This window comes from Anomalospiza imberbis, chromosome 3 (genome assembly GCF_031753505.1).
Source record: "Anomalospiza imberbis isolate Cuckoo-Finch-1a 21T00152 chromosome 3, ASM3175350v1, whole genome shotgun sequence".
Taxonomy (NCBI): domain Eukaryota; kingdom Metazoa; phylum Chordata; class Aves; order Passeriformes; family Viduidae; genus Anomalospiza; species Anomalospiza imberbis.
In genome coordinates, this window is record NC_089683.1 from 109378363 (window position 1) to 109405346 (window position 26984).

The window sequence follows — 26984 nt, forward strand, 5'->3', positions numbered from 1 at the left end:
ATGGCACATCCCTCTGTCTCACCTGCCTGGGCAGAGCTTTGTTAGGGCTGCTGGGGTTGTGCCTGGTCCTCTTGGGTCAGAGAGGAGCAGATGCATCCCTTGGCTCATGATGAGGCCCAAGGACCGTGCTCTGCTCTAATAACAGAAGGTCTACATGACTACAGGTCTCCCCGTTCGGATGCAAAGAAAGGCCTGCTAAAAATTTGAAAAAAAAAAAAAAATAAAACAAAATAGCAGTTATTTCTCACTCTCAGCTTCTTCACTGCAAGAGTTTCCCAGCCCTCATGCTGGAAAAAACAAGGGTGCCTATTCCAAGGGAAATGCTGACCTGTCCCAGCACCCAAATCCATGCTTCCCAGTTACAGCCCAGTGTCCAAGAGCTGCAATTCCCTGCTTTATTCTGTGCCAAATTTCCAAAAGGAGACCAGCCTGGGCTGTAGCTGCTCCATCTCTGGCAGAGGAGGTGAGCCCCCAGCGTGAGAACACTTTGCCAAAGAAAGAACCACCCCCCCAGCACTCACATTACATAAACAAGATAAGGCGTCCTTCCAGCCCAGGCCCTGGGGCTTGTGGCTGGGGCAGGAGGAAGGAAGCTGGGAGGGGAACCACAGCACTGCTGTCCCTGCCAGGCTGGGGAATGGAGAGGTTAAAAGGGCTCCTTCTTCCTCCCCAGGACAAAGATCTCCCTCTCAGCTGCTCCCACCACATCCAGCAATTTGTTCAGACAATTGTGCAAAGACCGTGTCACAGGGCCTCAAGCTGCCACCTTTGAGGGTCTCAAGGGGCTTTCCACTGCTCCAAAATGAGTCCTTGCTGTCTGCTCTTTCCTGGTGTAAACAGCATGCTCCTCGCTGAACACCCTCCACCTCAGCAGCCTCAGTGCTTGGTGGCTCCTTTACTTATGTTGGTGACACGGCTGTGCTTGGCAGAGAATTTTGGTAAAGCACTGTCCCTGGGCAGTATATCCAATATATCCAGTAGGAGATACATGGCAATAACAGAAAAAAGGGCATTCTCCTATCATAAGCCTGAACTGCACATTTTGGTCACTCCTAGTCCATGATCCCAAAGCTGAGCTAAAGACCTTCACCAGCAGCTGCCTGAGCTGGACAGCAGAGAAGATCCTTTATGTCCTTCAGGACGATGTCCTCCACTCAGTGAGCACGGTGGCCTCAAAGGAGAGGGCAATCCACTCTCAAACCATGGCTGCCAGGTTCAACAGGCATGCAGAGACAGATGCTAAATGAAGCAGCCCCCTTGCCTCTCAGTTTGGACTTGTACCCCATTCTGATATAGTGTGGACACGGATTCAGGGAAAGACCTGGTCATATTTTGCAAAAATCCCACAATATCCTATTGATATGCAAGTCCTGGCTCCCATTCAGTAGCCAGGCAACTCCTCAAACTCAACAGAAAGCTAAATCTAGGTCCAAATCTGGACTCGGCCTCTTGAACATCTCTCTAATTACTGCTGAGTAATTACTGTGCAAGTAACAAACCACTAACAAGTTCCAATAAAGAAAAGGATTTGTTAGAAGAGAAGGAGGTGGCAGGAGGACTAATTTGCCAGGTAGGAGGTTTTAGTGCCATCAGGGAAGATGTTGCTGGTCCCTTGGTTAACAAGGCTAGTTGTTAATTCTGCTCTGGGTAAAGGGATTTTAAGGGAAAGAAAGTGGGAGGGGGGATGGGGAGGGATTTTAAAAAAGAGCAATCCAGCCAGAAAATAAAATGTAGGTGGTAGTTTCAGTTTCTGCTGCAGCCTGGGTTGAGTAGGGCTTACTCTCATGCTAGGACCCAAGGCTGTGTGGGAGCTCTGCCAGGCCAGCCTCATTGCCATGCATCACCGAAAGAAACTCTGTGGGTAGAAGCTGGGAAGGGAGGTGGAAATCCCACTCACAGGGACTGAGAAAGCAACATTTTAGGGAAAAGCCAGGCCTGCTTTTTCATCACCATCTTGATGCTCACAGCAGTCAGTGCTATCAACTCAAACCACGGGCAGCAACTCACCTCAACAAGTCAGGGGTTGTTAACTACAAAGTTATCTACGAAGCACCTCCCATCAAGGGGCAAATTGAAGCATCCTAAGCCAGTTTGCCATCCCATGAGGCTGTATCTGCATCACCACCCCTGACTCTGCATCACCCAAGGTGTCCTTGGAAGCTGAAATCCCGTTGATTTGCTGTTCAACTTGTGCTTGGACGCATTAGGTACCCTGCGAGAATGAGGTGGCTACATCAGAGTGCGTGATGATTAGCACATCAAAAGGCATTTGAAAGGGAAGTATGCTGTTAATTTACTCTGCTAAAGACAGTGACAAACTGTGGGGTTTTATCCTTTATCTCTATCCAGGACACCAGTAGGGGGGAAGGGTTTTTTGGTTTTGTTTTTTTTTTTTTTTGAACACAGGAGGTTTTGCAGGGGATTTCCCAGGCTTGGGAAAAAGTCTTTGGCTGAAGTTTATGTTTCTGGTGTTGCATGAGTTATCAGGACCCGAATAAGAGCTGACTTAATCCACCATTGTTAGACGCTGGTCAATGCCAGGGATCGTTGCACCTGCCTGCACACGCTGCCCTTGTGCTGTCATCAGCAAATAGCTGAGCACTTCAGTAGCAAACTGATTTCATAGCTCTGAAAGACTCTAAAGCTTCCATGAGTACTTGGGCCTTACAACTCATCCTCAAAAAGTAAGCTCTTCAGGTTGCAATCCCCATCTGAGCCTTGCTCTCCTCCACACCCTTCCCATATGAACATTTGCCCAAGCATTCACTTTGATGTCTGCACAACATGGATGTTGTTCAGGAAAAGTTATTGGGTGAGTCACTGGGCTGGGATCCACTGGCAGCTCATCCTCCTCCAGGTAAGCTGAGGAGCGAGCAGCACAAAAACTGCTCTTGGGGTTAGAGTAGATTATCCCCTGAAGAGCAAACCCTTTTATTGCTCCAGTCTTCAGCCTCTTCAGCTGGGTTTGCTAGAAGTGCCAAGCTGAGACTCAGCAGCTTGGCCTCTGCATAAAAGAGTGAGTCTAGGAATTAATTTAACAGGTTAAGCTGTATATAGACCTCTTCAGTATGGCAGATATCAAAGAGTAGCACTGTTGCTTAAAAATTTACTTTTCCAAGCTAGACACAATAACTAGGGAGTGGGAGTGACAACCTAAACCTCATCTTGAACTGCCAGCTGGTGAATTCCCCACAGGAGGTATCTAGCCTTCCCTCTTGGAGAAGAAAACTTTCCCCAACAGTCAGAACAGCGTCAGAACCAGACCTGAATCTGGACTGAAAGGAGCCAATTAATTTATATCTCTCAACTGGATGCTAGAGCAGTTTAAACTCTGTTTAAGCTGATAGAACAGTTTAAACTTCAGTTCCTGCTAATTACAATTGTTGTTTCTGTGCAAATGCATTTATTTTCTCTAGCCACCAGTTCTGCAAACCAACAGTCAGGCAACTAGGCTGTTCATCCACGAAGTTTAACAACTCTACCTTCACACCTTAATTACTGTTATCGAAAAAAACACAGTTGCTGACAGAAGTTACAGCTCACACAGCACCTCAACATCTATTAGTGTTGCTAAAGCTAGATCCAGTCCTACTCTTGCAAATGTTGAAGGCACAGGGTTTACTTCTGTGAAGTCGATCTGAGATAGTAGGAAAAATGTATTTAAATTTATATTTGCTTGTGTTGAATGTCATGTACAGATGTGCAGGACCTACATCTTCGCAGTCTGGTTCTACCCTTGCAAACAAGTTGCTGGGCAAAAAAAAAATTGGTCCGGTGATTATGCATTACCTAGAAATTAAAATAGATTGAGTAGACTATAATGAATACATGCCAGAAAAAATATAAAGAATGTGTGGGAATGCCTATACTTTATCTCAACATTTCTTAGCAAAATAATTTCCTTATGGTGTAATCAAAAATGGAAAGCCAGCACCTAACTAAATTAAGTGCCACAAACATTAATAATGGTTAAAATTACCATTCAATTTATTTTTATATTGGATGATCTTCAAAGTTGTAGATTAAGAATTGCTGAAACGTTTTAGGGATTTGTTTCTCAAATCAGAGTACTTCAGAGATGAAAACATTAAATTGAATTTTAACATATAAAAATCCTTAGTGAAAGGAAATAGATGTATTTTTTGCAAAGAAAAAAAAAAAAAGGAAAAGAAAAACTTTAAAAGTTCCCCTGATAGTTACAGATGGTTTAATCTTTGGAACCTATTATGTGTTCATTTTCCCTTCAGCATTAATTATACATAATTACCACCACTTTACCCATACCCTTTCAAAAACGAAATCTGTTTACATTTTTCACATACGTTATACAAATGCAAGATTTTTAATGCAGTTTTTCCAGAAACGGGATTTCAATTTACCTTCTGAAGGACAAGGGGAGCCAGTGCGCGGCAAACCGGTTTTATTTAAGTTCCTTTAATATAGCTTAATTACTTTTAAACTCTGGAAGCAATTAGGTTATCACCCTTTGAAGTGCGACAGACGAGTTGCCGTGCTGGGGAGGAGAACGCGCAGCGCTGCCCGCCGCTCGAGCGGCTCCTTGCGCGGCGCGCAGCGGCCCGCGCAGCGCGGGGAGATGCGCTCGGCCGCGGCTGGAGGAGGCGGGAGCTGCCCGTCCTGCGGGGAGAGCGAAGGCAGGAGGCTGGGGAAATGATGGCTCACGTTCGGCTAGAAAGGGAGGCTCTGGCTAAGGCTGAGAGCAGCGCCGGTGGTGTAAAAGATTGAGGAGGATTGTTCGCACTTTTCAACCTTATAATTTTACCCTGCGCACAAACCACGAAATTGTACGGCTCAACTCTTCCTCCTTTTTTTTTTTTTTTTTTTTTTTTTTTCTTCATTCTGTCTATTTTCCTCTCTCCCGCCCGTCGCAGATCGCTGTCAGGTGACTTTTTTCCCGGCCGTGCAAGGATCAAAGCGCCCGGGAGTAGAAGCGCCCATTGTGGGGCTGACACCCGATCGCCCTGGGCAGGGCCGCGGGGGCGGCGGCGGGTGCGGGGCACGGCCGGGCGCTTCCCCGGGCAAGTGGCATTTCCCCACGGGCTTGAGAGCCGGGGTTTTTTTTTGTCCTTCTCCCCAGTTCCCCCGTGGGGAGACTCGTTCCCCAGTGGTTTCACCTCGGTGCTCTCCTCTGCGGGTGCTTCGGAGAGGGGGAATGCCAAGAGAAGGGGAATCTCGACCCTCCCTACCTCCCGACCCCAAACTCTTCGCGCCCGGCAGCAGCTCCATTATTTGCATGTCATGTTTATAACCTGGTGGAAACCAAGACTGATATTTGTGGTCGGGAGAAGATGACTTTCACCTCTCCGGATCACTCTCTTAAATAAAAAAGAATTGACCAGCTATGGGCGTAAGCATTTATCTTGAGTTTGCGGTCATTATCTTTATTATATTGCCTCGGCAATAAATAAATCTAGTAGTTACTACCCCACAATAAAACTGTAGTATATGGGACACCTTACTATTACTTTCTTAACAATCTGCCATCTCTTCACCTCTAAATCTTCCCTGTCTGCCCGGCCCTTGCGGGTCGCTCCCGGCCCGCAGGTGCGGAGCCTCCGCGCCGCTGCCTCCGCCTGTCCCGCCCTACGCTCTCCTTTCTCTTTTTCCTGAAGATTCCTCCCCAAAGGGGCGCCTGTCGGCCCCCGCAGGTGCCAGTCCTGCCCGCGGGCTGCCTTCAGCCCCGTGCGCCGGGCGGGCTTTCTCGGGGGACCACGTCTGGCGTGGGCATCCCTCGGGTGGGTGACCCGCCGTGGGCATCCCCTCGAGGGGATATCCCCGGCACGGTGGTCCCTTTACGGGCATCCCCCAGCTCAGTGTCACCTGTGGACGTTCCCCGAGTGGGTTTTCCCCGTGGGCGGCCCCCAGGTAGGGTCCCCCATGGGCAACCCCGCCTGAGCACCCCCTGCCAGCAGGTGGGACCCCCCGTTTGGGACCATCACGCTCCTACACCGCCACCCCAGTGTTTCTACCCCCTACCCCGGCCCACGGGGATGCTCCTCGCTTGTTGGGGGCTGAACCTTGACCACCCCCTTTTCTTGTGTGAGGTTTTTTTTTTTTTTTTTGCTTTTTTTTTTTTTTTTTTGGGGGGGGGGGGTGCCGGGGAACCAGCCCCAGAGAAAAGGCTCAGCAGAGAAGGAAAGCACTGCCGCTGCGCCAGGGAGGTTTCACCACGGCTCCCTGACTCCCGCTGCCTTTCTGGTTTTTTTTTCCCCCCTATTCCATAGGTAAATGTCCACGCAATAATATTTCTTTACAGTCGGGATGCTGCACGTATTTTTTTAATTGTATTTTACTGGGGTTATTCCTTCTTGCTTTTAAAACAAGCGGCTTGGAAAAATATTCCCATTTGGGGCAGGAGCAAAGTAGAGGAAAAGGGGGGGTTGAAGCATTTTTATTTATACCTTTGACATTTAAAAGAGCATAATTAATTTGTCCTGCTTGCATTAACATTGTTGAGGAAGGTTTCAGAAAGCAAACCAGCAAAGGGAAGGGGGGAGGAAAAATAGAAGCTCGCCTAGAAAGCTTAGGATTTTTTTTTTCACTCTTTCAGATGTGTAATCAATCATTCGAGTAGGAGGCAGCAAAATTGTAAAGATTCGATAGATTAAAATGCAAATGAAAGGTAGAAAAAGAAACATTAACATGGCAATCAAAGATTTAATAATCGTAAATCACGGTGGGGTTTTTTTGTTGCAGCTGCAGTTTGTGTGTTTTTTATGTTTTAATCATGTTCGTTCTATAAATAAATAATTTCAGAAACGAGACTAATTTTTCACTATTTTAACCGTGGGCTATGGCACTAAATATTTTTTTTTAATGTATGGAACTCCAGATTGCCAACTATCAGAGTAGGAAAAGGAAAAAGATAGCTAAGTGGGATTAGTTCACATTAGAAATTTTAAGTACAATGTCTTCGCAATGCCGACCGCTTCACTTTCCAATTGAAATCCTTATAAAGTTTATTTGGAATCATGAATGTTTACGTAAAAGCAGACAACCGGTGATCCTTTACAAGGCTAATGGTAGCGCCAACCCTCATTCCTGGAGGAAATATGGAAAAAAAATAGATATATGTGTGTGTTTGTGGGTGTGGGTGTGTGTTTGTATTTTTTTTTTTCTTTTCCCTATATATGTACGTATAGGGAAAAGAACAATAACACTTAGGCTGTATTACCTCCAAATTAAAGCGTTGCTAAATTTCCAAGGGAAGATTAAAGAGGGGGAAACCTGGGGACAGAGCTGATCAATGCGGTGAAGGACAAGCAGGAGAGGATTTGCTCTCCCCCCTCGGTTTAGCGCGGTGCCTGAAAGGGAGGATCCAGGACTGCCTAGGATGGTTGTGGCAAAATCAGCATCCTTCTGTTCTGGCTCACACGGGCTCGGCTTTGGTACCCCCAAGTCCCGGGTTATGGGGTGCACTGGCTCGTCCTCTGGGAAAATGGCTGGGAAATAATTCTTTGAACTTTTGGGCTCAGTGGATGGAGTTCATTTTGCGCGGCGACGAGGGGGAGAAAGGAGTTAATCTATACTTCGTTGGTAATCTTTACAGAGCCGAGGGAGAGAGAAGGGAGAGGAGGAAAATCCCCCGTGGGCTGCTCCGGTTTGGGGGCTTGCGGCAGCGCTGCCGTCTCTAAAGAGCGCTCGGAGAATGGAAACCAGTACAAAAACCAGCTAAATGCGGGAAACGAGCCGCGTTTCTGGGACCTTCTCCTCCTCTCCGAGGGGGCCCATGCCCGTCCTGTTGTCCCCTCCGCAGCTCCCCCGGTGCGCCCGGCAGCGCTCCCCGCCGCCGGACCTTTCCCCGGGGCGGCCGCCACTCCGCGCCGCGGGGGCCCCGCGCATCCCCCGCGGCCGAGGGGACGCTGCGGGGAGAGGGCCCCGAGGAGCCCCACCGCAGCACCCCCACACCGCAGTCCTCCATGCGGGTATTCGGGATTTGGGTTTTTTTCCCAGCCAAATCACATTATACCCACTTTAATTTTTTTTCCCTTGCTAGAGCCCTATTTTTTTCCCCCCACTTCCTCTCCCCGGACTGGGGGGTCCCAGCAGGACGGCCCCGCCGGGAGCTGCACTGGCTCTGCACACCGGCTGCCGGGGCCGCGCTCCGGGCGCTGCCCGGGACTTGTTGTCTGCCAGGCGGGGAGCGGGGCCGGGGGGGTCCGGGGCCGGGAGGGTCCGGGGGGGCCCCGCCGCCTCCCGCAGCCCCTGACCCCGGCATGCACGGCGCGGCTCCATTGATCATCCCGGCCCGCCACCCCCTCCCTTTATGAGATAATGCAATTACAAACATCAATAAGGAGCTGCGAGGGGAATCATTATGCGGTGACAGTGATAAATGACGGTGCAGAAATAGCATGCTTTTTTTTTTTTTTTTTTTTTTTTCCCCTAACAATCCAGGGGCTTTGGGGGCTGAGCACAGTCACCAAGGTAACAGATGACATCCAAAATGGCACCAAAGGAAAAAAATGAACAGTCTTTCTTTCGCCTTTCACTCTTTTCGCCCTGCTCTTCCAAAAGAGTTAGTTGGGGCTTTGGAAGCAGCTGCCACACAGGCATGCGGGTATTTCCACACGCATTAAAGGGACGGGGAAAGCTTGCTGGCTGTCACACACAAAGCACCAGCCCGGCCCGGGAGCTGGGCAGCCACCTCCAGGAGGCACCGGGAGCTCCCACTCCAGGCGCGATCGACCCCGCGCCGCGCACCGCTCGTCCCTGCCCGCGGCCGGGGACAGCCGCCTCCTCCCGGCCCGCGGGAAACGTCCGATCGATTGTATACATGAATAGAAATATAAATATATATATATATATACACGTTATCATCACGGGCGGCGTAGCAAGGTCAGGGGAGGAGAAAAATGCTTTTCTGTTTTCCACGCAGGTTTAGGACGCGCAGAGCGGGGCCCCAGTAGCGGGAACTTTACGCGCAGAAGCGTCAGGGGTGGAAATATTCACGGCGCGGCCGAAAAGCGCCGCTCCTGAGCCCAAAAGTACCTGTGGCTGCGGGTGACACGGCCGAGCCGGCAGGGCAGGCACCCCCCACGCGTGTCCTTCTGCCTGGAGTGGGACTCGGTCCGCCCCGCTCAGCTTGGCTGGAATTTGCTGTCCCCCCAAAAAACCCGCTTGGGGATGAGGTACCCGGCCCAGACGCAGGGCAGGCCGTCAAATTCCGTGCGTGCGCTCAAATTCCGCGCTGACGGGTCTGGCCGCTCTCCAGGCTCTGTGAAAGGGCGGGAGGGAAGAGCGCTGCCCTCGCCTTGCGCGGCAGCGCACGCACCAGCTCCGCAGGGCGCTGCGCCCGGGGGAGGCGTAAAAATAAAAAGGGGACGCGGGAAATCGGGGTCAATATTAAAAAAAACTAACAAAAAAAAAAAAAAAAAAAAAAAAAAAAAAAAAAAAAAACAAAAAAAAAAAAACCAAACAAACCCCAAAAGAGAGCGTCGCTGAAGGATGCGCAAACTTTAGTCCGGCAACGCGCAACATCCGCGGCGCTCCGCGGGCGGCCCCGAAGCCCCCGCATTCCCCCCCCGCGTCACTCTCCCGAGCCCCCAAGAGATGGCAGTCGAAGACGGCTTTCCTCCTCCTCCTCCTCCTCCTCCTCCTCCTCCTCGTCCTCGTCCTCCTCCTCCTCCTCCTGCCGCTCCTCGGCGGCGGGCAGCGGCAGGACAGCGGGGCTGCGAGCCGCGCCCGCTGCCGCACTCCGCCCCCGCGCAGCCCCGCGCAGCCCCGCGGGACGCGCAGCCTCCAGGGCCGGCGTGAGCAGCGGAGGCGCAGCCGGGCGGCCCTGCCCGGGCCCCTCCGGGCCCCCCCGGTGCGGTGAAAGGAGGGTAGCTAGGAAACAGCGAGCTGCCCGAAAAGGCGGAATTTCCAACGTGTAAAATGTTCTTAACGGAGCCATTGAGAGAGTGCAATAAGGCGTGAGGGGGAACTAATCTTCCCATTTAAATGTTTGTGGCAATTTTATCTAAATGAATTTTAATGCTAAACGAGGGATAATTCCCTATTTGTAACCCGTTTACTTCTCTTTCCTGTGCCTCTGAAGCTGTCTAACATCATGCGATGAACAATAACAATAAAAATACTGTCAAGGCATATTCTTCATTTTGAATGTGTTATAATTACAGCTGATTAAATGTCTTGGGATGTAATCGTGGGTTTAATTTGAAATGTGCCCCCCTCCAAAAAAAAAGAAAAAAGGTCCCGTGGAGGAAGGTCTGTGCCCCACTTCGCAGCGGCTGCGAGGAGGAGTAGGGACGCGTGTGCCCTCGCCTGCGAGAGGGCGGTTTGTTTTTGTCTTTCAAGAAACCTTAAAAAAACCCAAAAACCCCAAACACATAAAAACAAAACAAACAAAACGAAACAAAACCGAAGGGGGAAAAAAAAAAGCAAAAAAGCGATCCCCGTTCATCTACGTTTTGGCAGAAAAATGTCATTACTCCGGCCTCACAAAGGAGCCGGGATGTTCAGCCTCCTTGGCGGTACAGCGGCCCTTTAAAAAAAAAAAACGGGGGGAAAGGAGGAGGAAAAGAAAAAAAAGAAAAAAAACCCCCAAAAAAGAAAAAAGAAAACTCAGAGCTAAAGAAAAAAAAAAAAAAAAGAGAGGGGGAGGAAGTTCCAGCCAGGGAGGAGAGGTCCCCCTTTGGTGGCCTGCTTCATTCAGAAAGGTCTGCACTGCCTGCCTGCAGCTCTGCCTGCACTCCTGCCTGCCCCTGCCCCTGCCCCTGCCTGCCCCTGCCCCTGCCCCTGCCCCTGCCTGCCCCTGCCCCTGCCCCTGCCCCTGCCCCTGCCCCTGCCCCTGCCTGCCCCTGCCCCTGCCCCTGCCCCTGCCCCTGCCCCTGCCCCTGCCCAGCCCAGCCCAGCCCAGCCCAGCCCAGGGTACCCCGGGGACACGCAGAGCAGGGGCCCCCGGGAGTCTGCCCCGCAACGCGCCCGGGACACCTCCCGCGGGGGGTGCCGGCTGGCTTGGGAGAAGCTGGGGGGGTAGGGGTGGGGAGGGCTTGCATTATTTCGCCTTAATTAAGATATTTGTGTCATTTTCCTAGCCCCGGGAATCTCTCTTTTTCCTTCTATAGCTGCGACTTGACTTAAAGCAAACGAGGTCTCGCAGCCAGCACAGGCTGGCTGGGCTCTCCGCTCGCCGGCTGTGGTGCAGAAAGCACAAACGTGAGAGGAAATTGGTTAATGAGGGTCTGCACTGGCCTTGCTCGCTGAGGTCCAGCAGCACCTCATCCCCCTTACAGACATGCACTGCCCAGGCAATGTTTGCCAAGTTTCATTTTCCTCCTTCCTCAGTATGCTCAATTCCAGTAAGAAACGCAGTAATTTGAACTGTGTATTAGACTGTAATTTGGGAGGGAGAGGGGATAACACTATTTACGAATTTCTGTCCAATAATGCCCTACGATATTACATTTATTAAAAGGCAACAGTTCCCATCCTGACAATTTACAGTGCAAGTTCCAAGAAAGTTTCTTTATGCAGCGTAGCATTACTTTTACATTCTTTAAATATGAAGCTGATATTTAAATAGCAAATGATAGGTAACATCTCCAGAGCCAGCCGAATTTTGTAGCTGCTTGGCTCTCAGTCTGGGATAGAATGGCTACAAATACTGCATGGGGACAGGAAACAAATTTTGCAAGCAGTGGAGTCACCATGACAAAAAATAATTTGTTTTTATTTTAGATTCAGATTTCATTACTGCACTCAAACTACTACAACTGGGCTTTGAGTTATTATACAATCCAAACTGTTTCAATCAGAAACTCTAAGACTCAGTGTGCAATGATTATTATTAATAATAATTAGCTCCTTGGTTTCTTGATAGAAAAAGGCTATCAACAAGCATTTGTTTAACCACAACAAAAGTATAATTAGCTTATCCCACTTAGTAAATCTGTATGCATGCCAACTCATACCAAACTGCTACTTTTACAAAAAATTGCAATAATACAGATCATTTTTCCAGTCCTTTTTGCACAAAATTTATTTACAATGTATACATAAATGCTCCATGATGGGACTATGGGAAAAAAAAATGCACACATGACCGATGTCTTGCCCAGAAAGAAAGTCAACATATTAAAAATAAATCTTCAGTCCATGTTTTGAGCTGCATAAAACAGGAAGTGATGTACAAGGTGGTGGTTGCTGCATGGGGACAAGGATGCTCTGATGTGACAATTAGGCTTCAAATACACTGCCTTTCCGTTTCCATGCTTCCTCCTACCAGTCTCCTTAAGACACTGCCTGCAACAGCTGATTAATCATTGTTGATGACTTCAGTTTTTCCCATCCTTCCCGATTTACATCTGTTCAGGCCAATTCAAATATGGTGAGTAAATGAATTAGACATGCAAATTCACGCCCCAGGCTAGAAAGAGAGAGAGGGAGAGAGATGGGGAGAAAGGGAGAGAAAGGGAAGAAAGACGGACAGAGGAGGAGGAGGGGGGGAGAGAGAGTGCGCATGGCTGAAATCCTAGGATAGAAGAAAGATTCTTCTGCCTGACATAGTTATTTTAATGCTCTAAAAATCCTGCAAATAAGCCCTTTCTGTCATTTGCAGGATGAGTGTAAGGCTTCTTTTTTAATGTAAGGAGGCTTCTGGAGGAAGTGAAGAGCTATGGAAACAACACACATAGTGTGGAAAAATTTCACATTTTTTTTAAAAAATCTATAAGAAACAACGTAATATGGATAACAGTATAATAGCATTTTACAATATTTCACTCTTTGTTTTCTTAATGTCTTATATAGGTATTTAGCATGTCCCCAGAAGTTGACTTCCGTTGGTGTTTTCCTGCTTTTCAGGGTCCCTGTGAAGAACTGGAACGTCCCTTGGTCCAAAGTTGACGCCAAGAACTCCATAGTCATTGCAGAAAGACAATGTTTGAAATCTACCATCGCTGCAGACAACGTGTATTTCCCTTAAGCTACTGAGCATGAATGTCCATCACTTGTCCGCTCACTGCTGGCTCGCCGGTATGAAGCATTGTGGGGCTTGATGCTGACATGGGCATTCCAGGGTGGGGTGGTCCTCCATGCATCATCATCGCTGGGTGGTGAGGGTGTCCAGGAATGTAGGTATGCATGGGGGGGCCATGACGCAGCTGAGCAGGATGGGGGGGCATCTGGGGCGGCGTATAGCTTGGCTGTCCCATATTCATACCCATTGGACTACCCCGAGACACATAATCCCCTGGCATACTTTGCAGCCCTGCAGAGGGAGAGAAAGAGGTGGCGGTGAGTGCTGGGGACCGGCTGTGGCATCGGAAGCTGCTCCGCTCGGGCACAGGGAGGCCGGGCTCCAGCCCGAGGCGGGACGCGGAGTTGTGGGCGCGCGAGCGCCGTCGCCTCTGTGGAGCTGGGAGTCTGCGTATGGACCCGCAGTGATGGCAACAGGAGTGGCCCCCAGGTCAAAAAGAACCCCCAGGAACGTCCCCCCCCATCCTTCCAAACACTGAGTTTTTGGAGATAAAACAGCTTTCTGCTTTTATGGTTAGGAATGTGTGCAGGGGAGATGTTCCTGATCTGGAAGCATGCCAGAGGCGGCACCAGCCTGAAGATGGCCAATGCCACACAGAGGGCTCTCAGGTGGGCTCCATTCCCCACGGCCTTATTCCAGCCACCTGCCTTCGCCTCCCCACTTGTAAAAGCACGCTGGGAATACAAGGCAGAGAATCTGCAGCAGCTAACGAGGGACTTGGGAGGAGTGATGGGTTAAATAGGTGTCAAGGTTTATCAACAGCTATTTATTTAGCTCTTGAGCCTGATCTCTTGGAATCTGTCCCAAATATTTGTGCCATTCAAAGAGATGCAATCCAGCAAGGACATACCTCACTGAACAAAGGCCTCATATGAAGCCGAAATTGATAGGATTACTAAGTATGATTGCTAAATCAAACTCGTATTTTTAGACACATTAAAAATATACACATAATCAATAACAGTTATCAATTATTTCTTTACCCCCCTGCTCACCTCTGGCTGCAAAAAAATCAGACGCCCAACTCAGCCAAACCTTTCAGTGGGTTTGGGAGAACAATAAGAAAAAAATTGGACCTAAAACAATAAACCCTCCTGCTTTCTGTGGGCCTCTGCCTTCTGCTTGGATTGCTGTAGCTGATGGGAACTGACAGGTGTATTGTTTCGGAGAGCTATAAGCTCCATAATCATCAAGGGTGAAAGGCATACGCTATTGCTAAGTAGGTTCAATTGGCTTTGGTTCTAAGTAAGAGCGCGCTGTGAATGCGCCGAACACCTTGGAATCAGGTCTCAAGGCTCTAGCAATGAATAGCTGCTTAATCTAGCCTAAAGGAACAGTTTTGAACTAATGAAAATTGCTTATAAAATATACTGTACTCACAGCTCTTTAATCAAAAAAGATGATAATATTTTTTGTAATAACCTATTAATTTAATTGGTCACGAAGCATAAAATACATCATTTAAATTTAATTGACCCAGAAACTAAGAAACAATATTTAAATTAACTAAGCTAGAAATTTTCATGATGAGGTAATAAGGCTATTGCATTCCCAAGCTCAGAGGAATGTTTTCACAGCTAATTGTTAAAACTTAGTTTGGACTTGGGCTCAGAGAAGACTACTACGAAATACACTCGCCCTGGGTAACTTCAAACCCTACGTTAATATAGGCTGGGGACAGAACAAAGATGCTGAAATAACTCTTTTAACTCCAGAAAGAGAGCAAAAGAAACAGAATCAGGCACCATTTAAACATGGTACGAAGTGTCTTGGTGTTTCAAACCACTTTACCATTAAAAAAAAAAAAGAAACAAAACGCAAAAATTTGTATATAATGTATTTTTCCCTAGAAAAAGAAGAGGGGAAAAGAAAAAAACTGGGACAGTTTTTCTAGGCTTCCTTTGCGAGGTCTGCCACTGAAGATTGCATTAATGATCTCTATTTTTGTATACTGAATAAGTCAAATCCATTTGTCACACTGCAAGTGATGGCATACTTAATTTGGATATAGTCAATTAGCCTGGGCTAAGCTCCATAGCCTGCTGCGCACACCTCTATTTTGTATTCTCTCTTTTTCCTTTGCCACACGTAATCCCATTATGACGGACAGACAAAGAGAAATAAACTTGAAAAAAAAAAAAAAGAAAAAAAAAAATCAAAGTTTCATCCATTGCTTTCCAAAATGCAACTAAGTGAAGCTGCTGGGTTTTGCTTGGCTTTTTTTTTTCCTACCCCATGAGAAGTCTCTGTTTGGCTTTTTTGGTGCCTTGCAGGTTAGCGGGAGAAATGTAACTCATGCATCAACTGCGGTTAGACAGATTTATGACACTTTGGGGACATGCTCTTTCCTCTCCCTGTGCTGCTGCAGACCGCTTACATTTTGCAAATCAGTCTGTTGCCAAGACGACGGGCTCCCCCACCTCCCTGGCTGCTCCTTGTTTTGTCATGTGCTCGGGGATGGATAATAGCATCAATGTATGGCGGCGTCGATGTACGGCAGCGTCAATGTACGGCGCGCGCGCGGGGGGTTTGGGAGCTTGGAAAGCTTCAGCTGAACCAGAGGGAGAGAAAACCCAAAGGAGCCCAGGCGGAGGATGGATGGATGGAAAGGAAGGAACAAGCATGAGGCTATGGGCAGGGAGAACACGGGGAAATGCAAGAAGACAAATATCCCTCGGACAAAGTGAGAACAAAGACCTCGTTTGTACTTACTTCCCCCTGGCTTTGCCATTGGTTACCTAGGTGAAGGTTACATGTAGTGCCACTGCCCCTCCATGCCCATATTCATGCCCATTCCACTCATAGGTCCTAGAGGGAGATAAAAATCCAAGAAGATGCCAGAAAATGAGCAAAGTCAACAGATAGTGCCAAAAGCCCCTTTCCAAATCACAGCACGGCAGAGGGTCCAGGACCGCTCGAGCAAGGAGACGCCCGGTTTCCCTCGGTGGTGTGGAAGGCAGGCAGAAGACAGGTGAGGCAAGCAGGCAGCGGGGACGGCGGCAGAGGGGAGAGGTGTGTTTACCTGTGGTGGCGTGACCGAGGCCACCCGTGGGTGGGCGACGCTGCCTGGGGGCTTACCTGGCGCTCGGATGCCCATGTGCTGCTGGCCGTCCATCACGAAACCTCCCATTGGCTGCCCATCGGGGTTGTAGGGCGTTCCTTGACTTACTGGAAAGGTGCAGAACATTTCTTTTTAGCAACAGCCAATATGGTCACCTCTTCTCATGGCATCGGGACACAATCCCCCCACCCACGGGCTATCGATGCTGGCTCTAAAAAGAAGGGAAAACATCTACTGTGCGAATTTAGCTGTTGGACGAACAAGCGTACTTGGTTTTGGCCTAATTTTCTTCTGCAAGTTTGGAAATAAAGTTAGCAAACTGAAATCTTGAGACATGAGGAGCCCCGGCTCCAGCTGCTGCCTCTGCTGACGTCAATGCAAAAACCTGTATAGGAGCCGGATTTTATGGCTGGAATAGTCACACTGAAATCTCAGTGTGTTAAATTACACCCTTGTGCCTTCAAAGGGCAGGACCTGAACACATCCATGCCAGATATTTACGTCTAATGACAAATAATCAAATGTACTTGAAGAGGAAGTGTGGCCCAAAGGCATCTTGGACAACGATGGATTTGGAGAGTTTGGCAGGGAGACTCAGAAAAAAAACCCAACTGGGAGTAATGGGCTATGATAATCCTTGATGGTAAATACCCGCAGAGAGCTGCGAGCCAAGACCCCAGATAGAACCAACATGTGGAAACTTAGGGTTTTAAAAAAAAAATAGAAATAAATACCCCCAAAGTAAACAGCAAATGCTCAGCAATCCCAAAAGAAGAGCCAAGGGACAAAAGGACCCTATACAAGTACCACGACCTGAACTGGAGGTTTTCACTGTACGTTAAAAGCCGGCTTCAGAAGTAAGCTGGCTTGGGTTATTAAAGCACATAAAGCTCTACCTCATTGAATGTCTTTGAACTTTACTGAGTCCCACAAGTGATTCTGACCCCTTTGCCCTTTTGACAGGTAATAAAGTTTACAGCAATTCCACACCAAGCCATGCACCAGGGAGTGGTCACAGGAGCAGAAAGAGCTGGGAAGGAAAACTCCAAACAATGACTAAAAAAATACAAGAATAATTCGGATCATGTACAGAAAGTCCGGTCACGGAAAGGAACAGTTTTGTTTCCTTTTTTGAATTTTCAATGTCTTTTTTTTTTTCCAAAATTATTAGAGTCATAATGAAAGAAAGCTGGTTGTATTTTAATTGTCGGTCACTCCCAGCATTCATTTCTCATTTATTTACCAGGTACTGGACCTCCTGGTGAATGGCTAGAGGATGGCTTGAATACAGTTACTACTGGGGACTTGCCTGCTCGATTGGACTGGTCTATCATGGGCTGAACTATTCTTCTTCTAGCATTAATAAACCTGCAAGAAAAAAAGAGGAAAGCAAATGGTTAGGGAAGGGATGCCTTCCACCCATCCCCAAGCCCTCTTGCCCTACTGTGGTGCTCTCCATCAGGCTGCATGGGGATGCAAATACTGCTAAACCTCTAACCCTGATGACCTTTGGGAGCACAACCTTGGGGTTTTCAAGCTGATTTATGTTTGCCTGCTTTTTACCACAGTCGGACACTTCCATTTCATCTTTTCATGGGGGAATTAGCCGAGTTTTCAGGAAACAATGCCAGCAACACTCTTCTCAATACAGAATGGGGCACCAAAAAAACAAAAACGTGTGAAGCCGGCGAGATGCTCGTGAGGGCATCTGCTACCTCCCCCCTCATTAGTGTCATTTCTGCCTTATGTCCTTTGACTTCTTTTTCCCATTTTTTTCTTTATCAAAAACTGTCCCTACCTCTTACAAACCTAATTCCCTTTTAATGCCTACTATTAAGATAATGAACTGTGATGGCAGAACCCCTTCAAATGAGGGAATGTCTGGACTTTTATCACCACTAAGTCACACTGCTGGGGACTTCAGAGCCATGCATTCCTCCTAGCCATTTCTTGGTGGGCTTTTTCCCCCCTCCCTCTCTTTATGCAAAGTCTGAGGGGGTCAAGGCGAGGTCATAGCTTTACAGTAATTGAATTTATAATCCTGTTTTCTCCAGCTAGGCCTGACCATTTACAGCAAACATCTTGTTAAACTGTAATTACTGGACTACTGAAAATTCTCCCCCGAACAATGAAAAGAAGATCTTTGGAAATAACAAAAAAAAGGAGGTGCAGTAATTTTTAAAAATAGCTATCTGCAGCCCACTCTTTGTGTTTTTGTAACTCTTCGCCTCAGTCCTGCAGTGCTTATTTGGAATTATAAAAATAATTTGGAGCAAAACAGAAGAAGGAGATAGATCACAAGTACCCTGGTCTCCTTATGGTGATGAAATCAGGAGGCTGGGAACCATGGCTGGGAACCTGCCTGAATGAAGACCGTTTGAAGAATCTCTCTTGAGGTTTCATTCAGCAGAAAGTTTGCTTAAAATCCATTTGGAAATGATCTACATTGAGCCTTAGTCATGGCAAAGCTGCATAACCAGACTTTGAGCTCTTTGTGAGAGAGAAAAAGAATAATAAAAATATATATGCCACAATATTTACTAGTAAAGGAAGAAGTGTGAGTGTGGGTTAAATCACAGCACACTTGTAAAATGGGATAGAAGAGTCCACAAAGGAATACTTGATGCTTGTTTTCATTGCCTTTGCTTGGGGTGGCTTAGCAGGAGCTCTCCTACCACAGAGATAAAGCCACCAGGATCTTTCCACGGGAATCAGCACTGCCCACCCTTTCGCCTTCCCCAGAGGAGAGAAGAATAGCAAACCACTGCCCCATGCTGTTTCTTTTGGCCTCATCAAAGACCAGCACAGTGACTTCAGACTCCTCCTATCTCCCATTCCCCACTGACACCCATTACCCAAACTCCTGCGAAAATTAATCAAGATGTTGAGTCTTTATCAAACCCGTCTTGAGGAAACGGGCTCAAAGGCACCGAACTCGGGTGCCAGTCTGGAAACCTTACACCTGAACTAGGTCATGTTTTGTCAGCAACAGTATTGGATCAATTTTTTCTACACATTTCCAATAAACACCCACTCTCGACTCCAGCAAACAGTGTTGCAAATCAGTTTATCATTATCTTGTACAAACCATGAAAATTAGAATCATGTGAGCAGAAGGTTAGACTAATTCTCCTTTCTCATTATAAGCACAGGTGTAGCACAAACACCATGTGAAATAAGCAATTAAAAAAACCTGCTTTTTTTCCCCCATTAGCTGCCTTAGCTCCATGACCAATTAGAAAATTGTTTAATATCTATAATCTGCATTTGCAGAAAGCAATTTTCACAGTAACTCTTCGAAGTAAAACAACACCACAAAACTCTAGTGCCTCAGCCATTTCTTTTTGTGAGTCTGGCAAGGCTCTTGCTGTGTTTACTCCATTCTTCTCCTGCCCCACTGCTAGGACCTGGTAGTGTGGCAGGAGGAGAGAGGTAGCAGTGAGAGTGACTGGTCACCGAAATAACTTTTACCCCAAATAAATGCTGAGCAACATTAGGCATGTACAACCTCAACTTCATGACGTTTTCTTCCTTCTCCTCCAAACTACAAGCACTCTTACGATGAAGGAGGGGTGCCTCAAAATAATAAACTGTCCTATAAAATAGTATTGTTCATATACTAATATTCTAGAAAAAACTATATATCTAGAGCTTACCAATAATTACCCACAAGATGTGCCTACGGTAAAACATTATCTCACCTGTTTGCTCCACGCTATGGTTTGGTATATCTGCTTTAAGAACATTTTACACACAGGTACCTAACAGTTATCTTCTTCCTACACATTCCTGTAAGTATTTTCTATAAGTAGCAATTCTGCCAAACAGCTCAGTGTTTGGATGTCTTTGGGGGGAATTCAGACACAAGAACATTTTCCTTCTGGGCAAAGTAATAAAATGACATTCTTGCTCCTCCCACTAGAAGTCAAACGGAGGTCAGCTCCCCATCCTTGTATCTGTTTAAATAAACTGGTCCAGCTGTTTGTTTCCAGGATGCCCTTTAACCTTCTGTCCCATCCTCCCTGCCTTTGTAACACAACGCTTTACTTTGCATTATAGTAGACTCCAAACCACTGAGCATTTAAAAAAAAAGAAAAGAAAAAAAAAAGGAAGAAAGTATTCGCTTTCAAGTTTCTTCCTGCATCCCAAACCTAGAATTTGTAAGAACCTATCAGATTAAAACAATTAACGTAGCTTGCCTTGAGAGAGCACAATACAGGCTGTGATGTTTATAAATCACATTTGAGAACTTCTTGCAAGCAAAACTGCGAATTAGCTGTTGCAGCAGAAATATGCGGGCATGTGGTTAATTTCTTCATACCCTCAGTTTTTTTCTTTGAGAAAAGGGCCAGGATCTTTTGATCACTCTTTGAAATTTCCAAAGTGCCAGGCTGATCTGAACATCAGCAAAAATGACGGAACAGAAAAGCTAACCTCCCCTTTTCCCAAATGTTCATATTCACCTATCTTAAGAGAAAGAAACTCTAAATCACTCTAATCTTTAAAACTTCAGAGAAATCAGGACCTAAAAAACGTATTTGCATACTAACTACTACTGAAATGGAGTATTATCAAAATACAATTTAGCATAAAACTTAAGACAGATGTATAGCCTTACTCATGCGAGTAAAGAGCTAATCAAGCTCAAAGGTTTGCATGAAGTATTTTTCCCCACACCAGTGCTCTGTGTTGTGGTATCTTTGCTCTGATGAGGAAGGGTTTTTTTTTTGGTTTGAGTTTTTTGCCTCAGAAGATTTGGATCAATAGTGGCACAACAACATAATATCCCTCAGTGTACAAGTTGCAGTCAGCAAAGTGATGCCTTGGGCTGCCTTTTTTTTTTCATTCCTCCTTTTTTTTGGGGGGAGGGGGGTGTTTCTTTTGTTGTTTTGTTTTGTTTTGTTTTGTAAGGGGAAGGCTCTGGCATGGAGAAAAAATTTGAACAGTTGGGCAAACACAGAAGTTTGAAATATTTCCTAATGTTTTCAAGTTACCTTTTCCTTGTTCCTTTCAGACACATGGGATTGCACTTTCTGCCATGTCCTAAAAAGCAAGAAAACCCCAGCAATTCCACCTGCATAACCCTAAAGGGGAGGAGAAAACCCTCTTTTCTCCCATTTGCATTTTACTAGGATGTTTTCTCTTAGGCTCCTGGCCTGGGGTCTGTCTGCAGAGGTCACGGGCAGACTCCCTGGTTGGTGCATCGCTGGTCCCACGGGTGAGCTCCAGCCCCAGCCCCGGGGATGCAGCAATCTGCCTCTGCACTCTGACCTTCAGCTTGGCCGCCCTCGCTGCCACGCACAAGTTTTGTTTCTTCTCAGCAAGAGGCTGCATGGCTGGTGATGACAAAAGACTTATTTTAGTTGGAAATTGGCTACAATAATAGCAGCCAGAGAGCAAGGATTTTCAGAGGGTCACCAAACCCTCCGAAAGGCACAGCTCGCCAAGGCTCAGGTTACAGCCCAAGTGACATTTTCTGCACAGATCTGTTCTTTCTCCCTTCCCCTTGTATTTCACTTCTGTTGAGTGAATAAAACAAGACCTTCCTCTGCTGTCACGAATTTCCAAAGTCACCTTTGCTCAAGAATCGACAGAGCAATTGTGGGGACTTCCAATTTGCAGTCTTTGAATGAAATTTTCCAGGACCAGCTGTCTGAAAGGAGATGCTGAGACTTCGCGGTCTATTGAATTTTTCTCTGCCCCCAGCCCTCCGAAATGAGGAGAGTTTCACACCATTACTGACTTCTGCTACTTGGAGTCACAGGCTGCTCCCTCTCAGTATTGTCCCAAAGCGCTGCATGCCAGAAGTCTGTGTTTCACTAGCAGAGCCAAGAAATTCCCGAAAATCTCTCTGCCTCATTTTCTCCTTGAGCTCTTTCTAGCAAACCAGGCGTAAGAAGAATGAGAAAGCCCACACTACCTACAAACCCCAGTGCTAAAATCTCTCATGCCCCTCTGAAGAAAAACAGCATCCCTCTCGACAACAAACAAATCATCATTTTTATAACAGATGCCAAAGTAAACGTAGCACTTCAAACTGGCAAATAATTCACTTGTAAAACCAGTTGCACTCTTTTCTGCATAGTGAGATCTTTCATTTATACAGCAGCAAAACAACATTCTCTATTCAGCACTTAATTCCTCAACGCTTAACAGGTTTATCTCTAATAAAACCAATTTAAATGGAAAGTGTGCTATAAACCAAGATTATTACACTTCAGTAACTGCTTTATTCCTTATTTTAACATATTTTCTTTTTTTTCTCTGTTTGTTTTCCAGAGATTTTTAAAAGAGTCAGTTACAGAAAAGAAAAGAAACCCATACCAACACAGAAATTATTTCACCGAATACTTTCAAATGTTTTAAAAACAGCCTTCAAAAGAGCAAGCTGCCTCTGTAATTATGAACAGAAAAAATAAGGGCAGACTTTCGAATGGTAATCACATCTCCCCATCCCTAAAATGAGAAATAAATGTTAAAAGAGTGCTTACTGCTGTTATTAGAAAGTTCTGATCCTGAAGTCAGTTAGTGAGCTTAATGACCCGTAACTACCAGTCATTAGCAATCCATGCTCTCTGTACTCCCTTTATTTGTAAAGAAAAAAAAATCCAAGACACTCAAGAAACTTTGTTCAATTTAAAGTCAAACCTTATGAAATAATGTTTGGCAACTTTTCTTGGTTTCTCCTCCTCCTCCTCCTCACCAAAGACAGTTCAGGACTGCAATACATCATTTACAACACTAAATGGAGGTAGGGAGGGAAGAGAGTACAAGGGCTGCTCACCGCCCACTCCAGACACGTAATATTGGAATACACTCCAAAGGCAGAGAGCCCATCCATCAGGAGCATCAGAAAGGTCTCCTGCAAGCTCTCCTCTTCCTCCCTCCTCTGCTGGCACAGCTCCAGTGCCAGGGACTGTATATAGGGCTGAGGGGTGTCGCAAGACAATATTGGAGCGTGAATTAAATAAAATACTATGCAAAAACTAGTGATGAAAAACCACTAATTAGCTGACAAATTTGATGTAAAGCACTAATGAAAGCCATGTGTGGTTCTGCAATTTAGTTTTAAAAATAGCTTCTGACTTCAAGCATTACTATGTGACCCCACCAATGGATTCATGTTGTGCATTCAGAAAAGTTGCTCTCAAACAGGAGAGTGCTATCAAATCTCTCTCCAAGCCAAGTCTGCTAATGCAAGGAGCATATCGAGGGCAAAAATAGAAAGCAGAGAGATGAGATCAGGTATGTGCTCCTTGTAAGAGAGCTGGCCATGCCCCACATTTTGGCTGGCCCAGCACGCACCAGCTCTACCTTTGGCCACCTCCTCTTCTCCCCAGCCCTTAAGCTCGGGAGCTTGGCAACTGTTCCAGTGCCTCACCACACTCACAGGGAAGAATTTCTCCCTAATGTCTAAAGTAACCCCATCCTCTTTGGATTTAAAGCCACCCCTCTTGTCCTATCAGTACCAGCCCCATAGGACAAAATGCAGACATGGTGATTGCCTTGGGGTAGCAGTGAGCCTGGTGGTGGCCTGTCCTCTGGACACAGAAGGGATGGTTGGTGGCTTTCTATTTGAGCTGGGACTCTCAAGCTCCTGGCCCTGCTTCTCCCTTGGCCCAAAAGCTCCCTTAGCTCCATCTTTCTGCGAGATTGCTTGAGGAGTCTTTCTGGAAGAGAGCTGGGCAGCAAACAATTGCGGTTTGCAAAACTTTGCCTGTTCTCCAGCAGGATGGAGCTAAGGCCTATTTCTATTTATTTGGCTAGTTCTGAATGAAAATCATGGAAGGGACTTGCTGGGGAGGAGTGAAGAGCCATTGTGCCTGGGGAAGGGCTCCCTGGAGATATGCCTTCCTGCTCTGCCCATCTCCTGTGCTCTTCTATATCACAGGTGAGCTGCTGTTGGCCTTTCTGGTATGCTCTCCTTCTCCTTCTCCTCCTCCTCCCCTCCCATCCATATATTCCCCTCAAAAAAGCTTAGCCAACATGGAACATTTCCAGAGAAAATCCAGATCCAGCATCCAGGCATCTCCCCAATGATGCCAGGGAGTCAGAGCAGCGTTGCAGGTCTTGGCTGCACTGGGGAGAACTCTCAGCAACCTCATTCCCTGACACCACAACTCCCTCGGGGTGCAAAGCAGATGTAAACTCGCCCTCAGCAGCCAGATGATGTAAGGGGAAATCTTTACATGGCAAAGCGCCAGCGAAGCTGACCTCCCGTCTCTTCCCTGCTCCTAAATCCCAGCGCAGCTGTACTTTGCTGATCTCCATGTGCCACAATTAGCCTTTAAGGAATATGGCAAGGATTCGTGTAGCAGAGCAGCATTAAGGCTGCTCCAGCTCCTGCCTGGGACAGCACTGGCCCCCACAAAGCACTGTGGTTGGGTAGACGAAACGCTGGCAGACAAAATCTTGTTTCCCACAAAAACACTTGTAACAGAGGGTGTGCAGGCTCTCTGAGAGCTTTGAGAGCAGCCCAGGCTGACATGCATGCCTCCCAGCTCAGTGTTTTTGCACAGCTCCAAGAAGGGTCTGAACATCAACTTCCCATCTAATCCATCAGGAAAGCTTTTCTGGACTCTGTAACTTGGGTCCAGCAGCACAACCCAGCAGCTTTTCTTCAGCAGATCACATCAAACCAGCAAACCGAGCCCCATTTGATGACAGGGGTTAAGCTGGGAATGGGTGAGAGCTGATAGTAAAATACTGGCTATTTCTATAAAAACATCCCTCCCTATTTCAGCAGTTTAATGTCCTCTATCTACTCAGCATAACCTCTGTTTTAGTGGAATGTAGAGCTTGTGAGAAGTGCCTGCATGATCTCTGAGCTTTCTCATGCCATACAAGTGTTCTAAGCACAGGGGGTCCTCCTTGAGGTCCAAGATTTTTCCATACATCAGATTGTGAGCCTTGTCCAAAGGGATTTTCCCTGTTCCCTCCCTCCCCACCCCACACAGAGCATGGGAGTTGGAAGCTGTGCCTTGTTGTCCAGCCCGAGCAAAAGAAGAGAGGCTGCTTCCACATCTGGCTGCTGGTTTAAACATGGTCCCACTCACTGAATGGTGTGAGAAAGGACCTGTCTATGCTCCTGGATGAATCCTTTCACCCTCCTCATCCCCAAAAGGCAATGAAGGAGTATGGAGTAACCCCACACCAGCCCCTGCAGCCTGCAGGAAAAGGAGAAACAAAGCCCAGGGTGGCCAAACCCAAACTCTTGACAAGTGTCTTTGGGAGAAAACACTGTCAGGGCCCCCAAAGAGAAAATATATGGACCTGTGTTTTGCACATGAAATAGGCTTTGACATCATTCTGGTCTATACCCCAAGACGTTGGTTTGGGGTGTTGAGGGAAGCTTTATTCTTGTGGTTGCGTCTTCCCCGCCACAATCAAGACAACAAATACAGGCACACTGATGTATTTTGTGTGATGTGGGCACCTGAAAAACTGGTTTGAATTCTTTTTTCCTTTTTTTCTCTCCCCAGAAACCACAAAAGATACAGTTCTGAGTCACAGCCAACCTGAAAAACAACCCCACACTTCTGAACAAACTCTCTGTGCCCCAAGACATCCCACTTCAAAACATTGTTTTCTAACCACTACTAATAACCAACTTTGTAATCTACTTTATCTAAACATAATTTCCCATTAAGTGAAGTGATTCATTTTGCTTCTAATCCTACTACTGACAGCATTATATTCAGGGCAGAAGAAAAGACACCCTCAGAAAACAACACCAACAAAACACACACAGGGAAGTCAGAGGAATGTCGAAGATTAAAAGAATTTGTGAGACCAGGGGACAGACAAAGCTTAGGGATCAGCCCCCAGATGGTACAAACCACTTTTATAACCCAGGTGGGAAGTCAGACATCTCTGGAATAAATCTGAATTCAAAAGCAGCTATTGGTATCAAGCTTTATCCCTAGCCAAAAAAAGACACAAGGACTACAGTGAATGGGCAAGGGAAAAAAAATAACCCATGAAACTGTTACATGACCGAGATTTCGTTGAATAACTGTGGAAACAATATTTTTTCAGCATCTGCTGCCATTTCTTTGATTTTTGAAACGTCAAAGAAAAGGCAGAATCCTGGTTGGTGCTAAGGCTGTTGTGGCCAGCCACGCATCACTTACACCAAAACCCTTCCAGGGTAGGCAGGGCAAAACACACGCCCTCAAAAGCACATCCTCACCCTGCCCCTCTGGCTGTGCCTCATTTTTGAGAAGAGGAAATTGATTTAACCAAGAAAAAGGCAACACTTGCCCCATTTTTACTATTTCAGGCTGAGCTTTCAACCAGGCAGTGTGTTTCATGCAGGTGCAGCCTGGAGCAAGCGTCTGATTTAAATGTGAGAGGATCTCTGAGGGCACCTCTCTCCACGTGCTGGTGTTTCAGTTCGTGATGGTTAATCACTCTACACCAATCTCAGCAACTGTTGACACAAAATAGGTGGAGATCAGGTCTGTGCAAGCACAAAATACCAGAAAGGCAAACTATATGTAAACACTCTTCAGATAGCTATGACAAAAATAGACCAAAGCCTGACTTGCAAAGCAATGACAAGCCATTACTCTCCCCTTCTGTCTTTCTCTCTTTTTTTTTTTTTTTCATATATTGAGGGCATGTAATTTTTTAAATACATATCAAGGAGATCCCTTGCACTAAAAAGAAATCAAGACCTGAGAACTGTATTTGCAAAGACATTGCAAAGCACTCCCCTTGCTTCCAATGCAGCATTTCCACAACACAATACTGTCCTGAATGGGCATTTTTTTTAAGCCAAACTCTTGTTTTGAGATGGTGCACACCTGAATCTCAGTATTTTTTAAATAAGAAACAACAAGCAAAGCATTCTGACCCCTACCCTGATCCTGCAGAGCAAAGCTAGAGAAGGAGAGGAGAAAAAGGCAAGTGGAAAATGTT

General features: G+C 46.6%; 1 protein-coding gene across 8 annotated transcripts in view; it reads right to left on the minus strand.

The window, feature by feature from the left end:
• Nucleotides 1–11671: 11671 nt before the first annotated feature.
• Nucleotides 11672–26984, minus strand: part of MEIS1 (Meis homeobox 1) — a 108794-nt gene continuing 93481 nt past the window's right edge. For 3 of the 8 annotated variants that reach the window (XM_068186363.1, XM_068186362.1, XM_068186357.1), the window contains exons 10-12: nucleotides 17371–17429; nucleotides 16079–16168; nucleotides 11672–13231 (exon numbers count right to left, since the gene is read on the minus strand). In XM_068186363.1, coding sequence (XP_068042464.1) covers nucleotides 12948–13231; nucleotides 16079–16168; nucleotides 17371–17429 — 433 coding nt within the window. In that variant the 3' untranslated portion in view covers nucleotides 11672–12947. Of the gene's footprint in view, nucleotides 13232–15712; nucleotides 15809–16078; nucleotides 16169–17366; nucleotides 17430–26984 lie in introns of all 8 variants that reach the window. The other 5 variants (XM_068186364.1, XM_068186361.1, XM_068186365.1 and 2 more) reach the window with 3 other exon arrangements.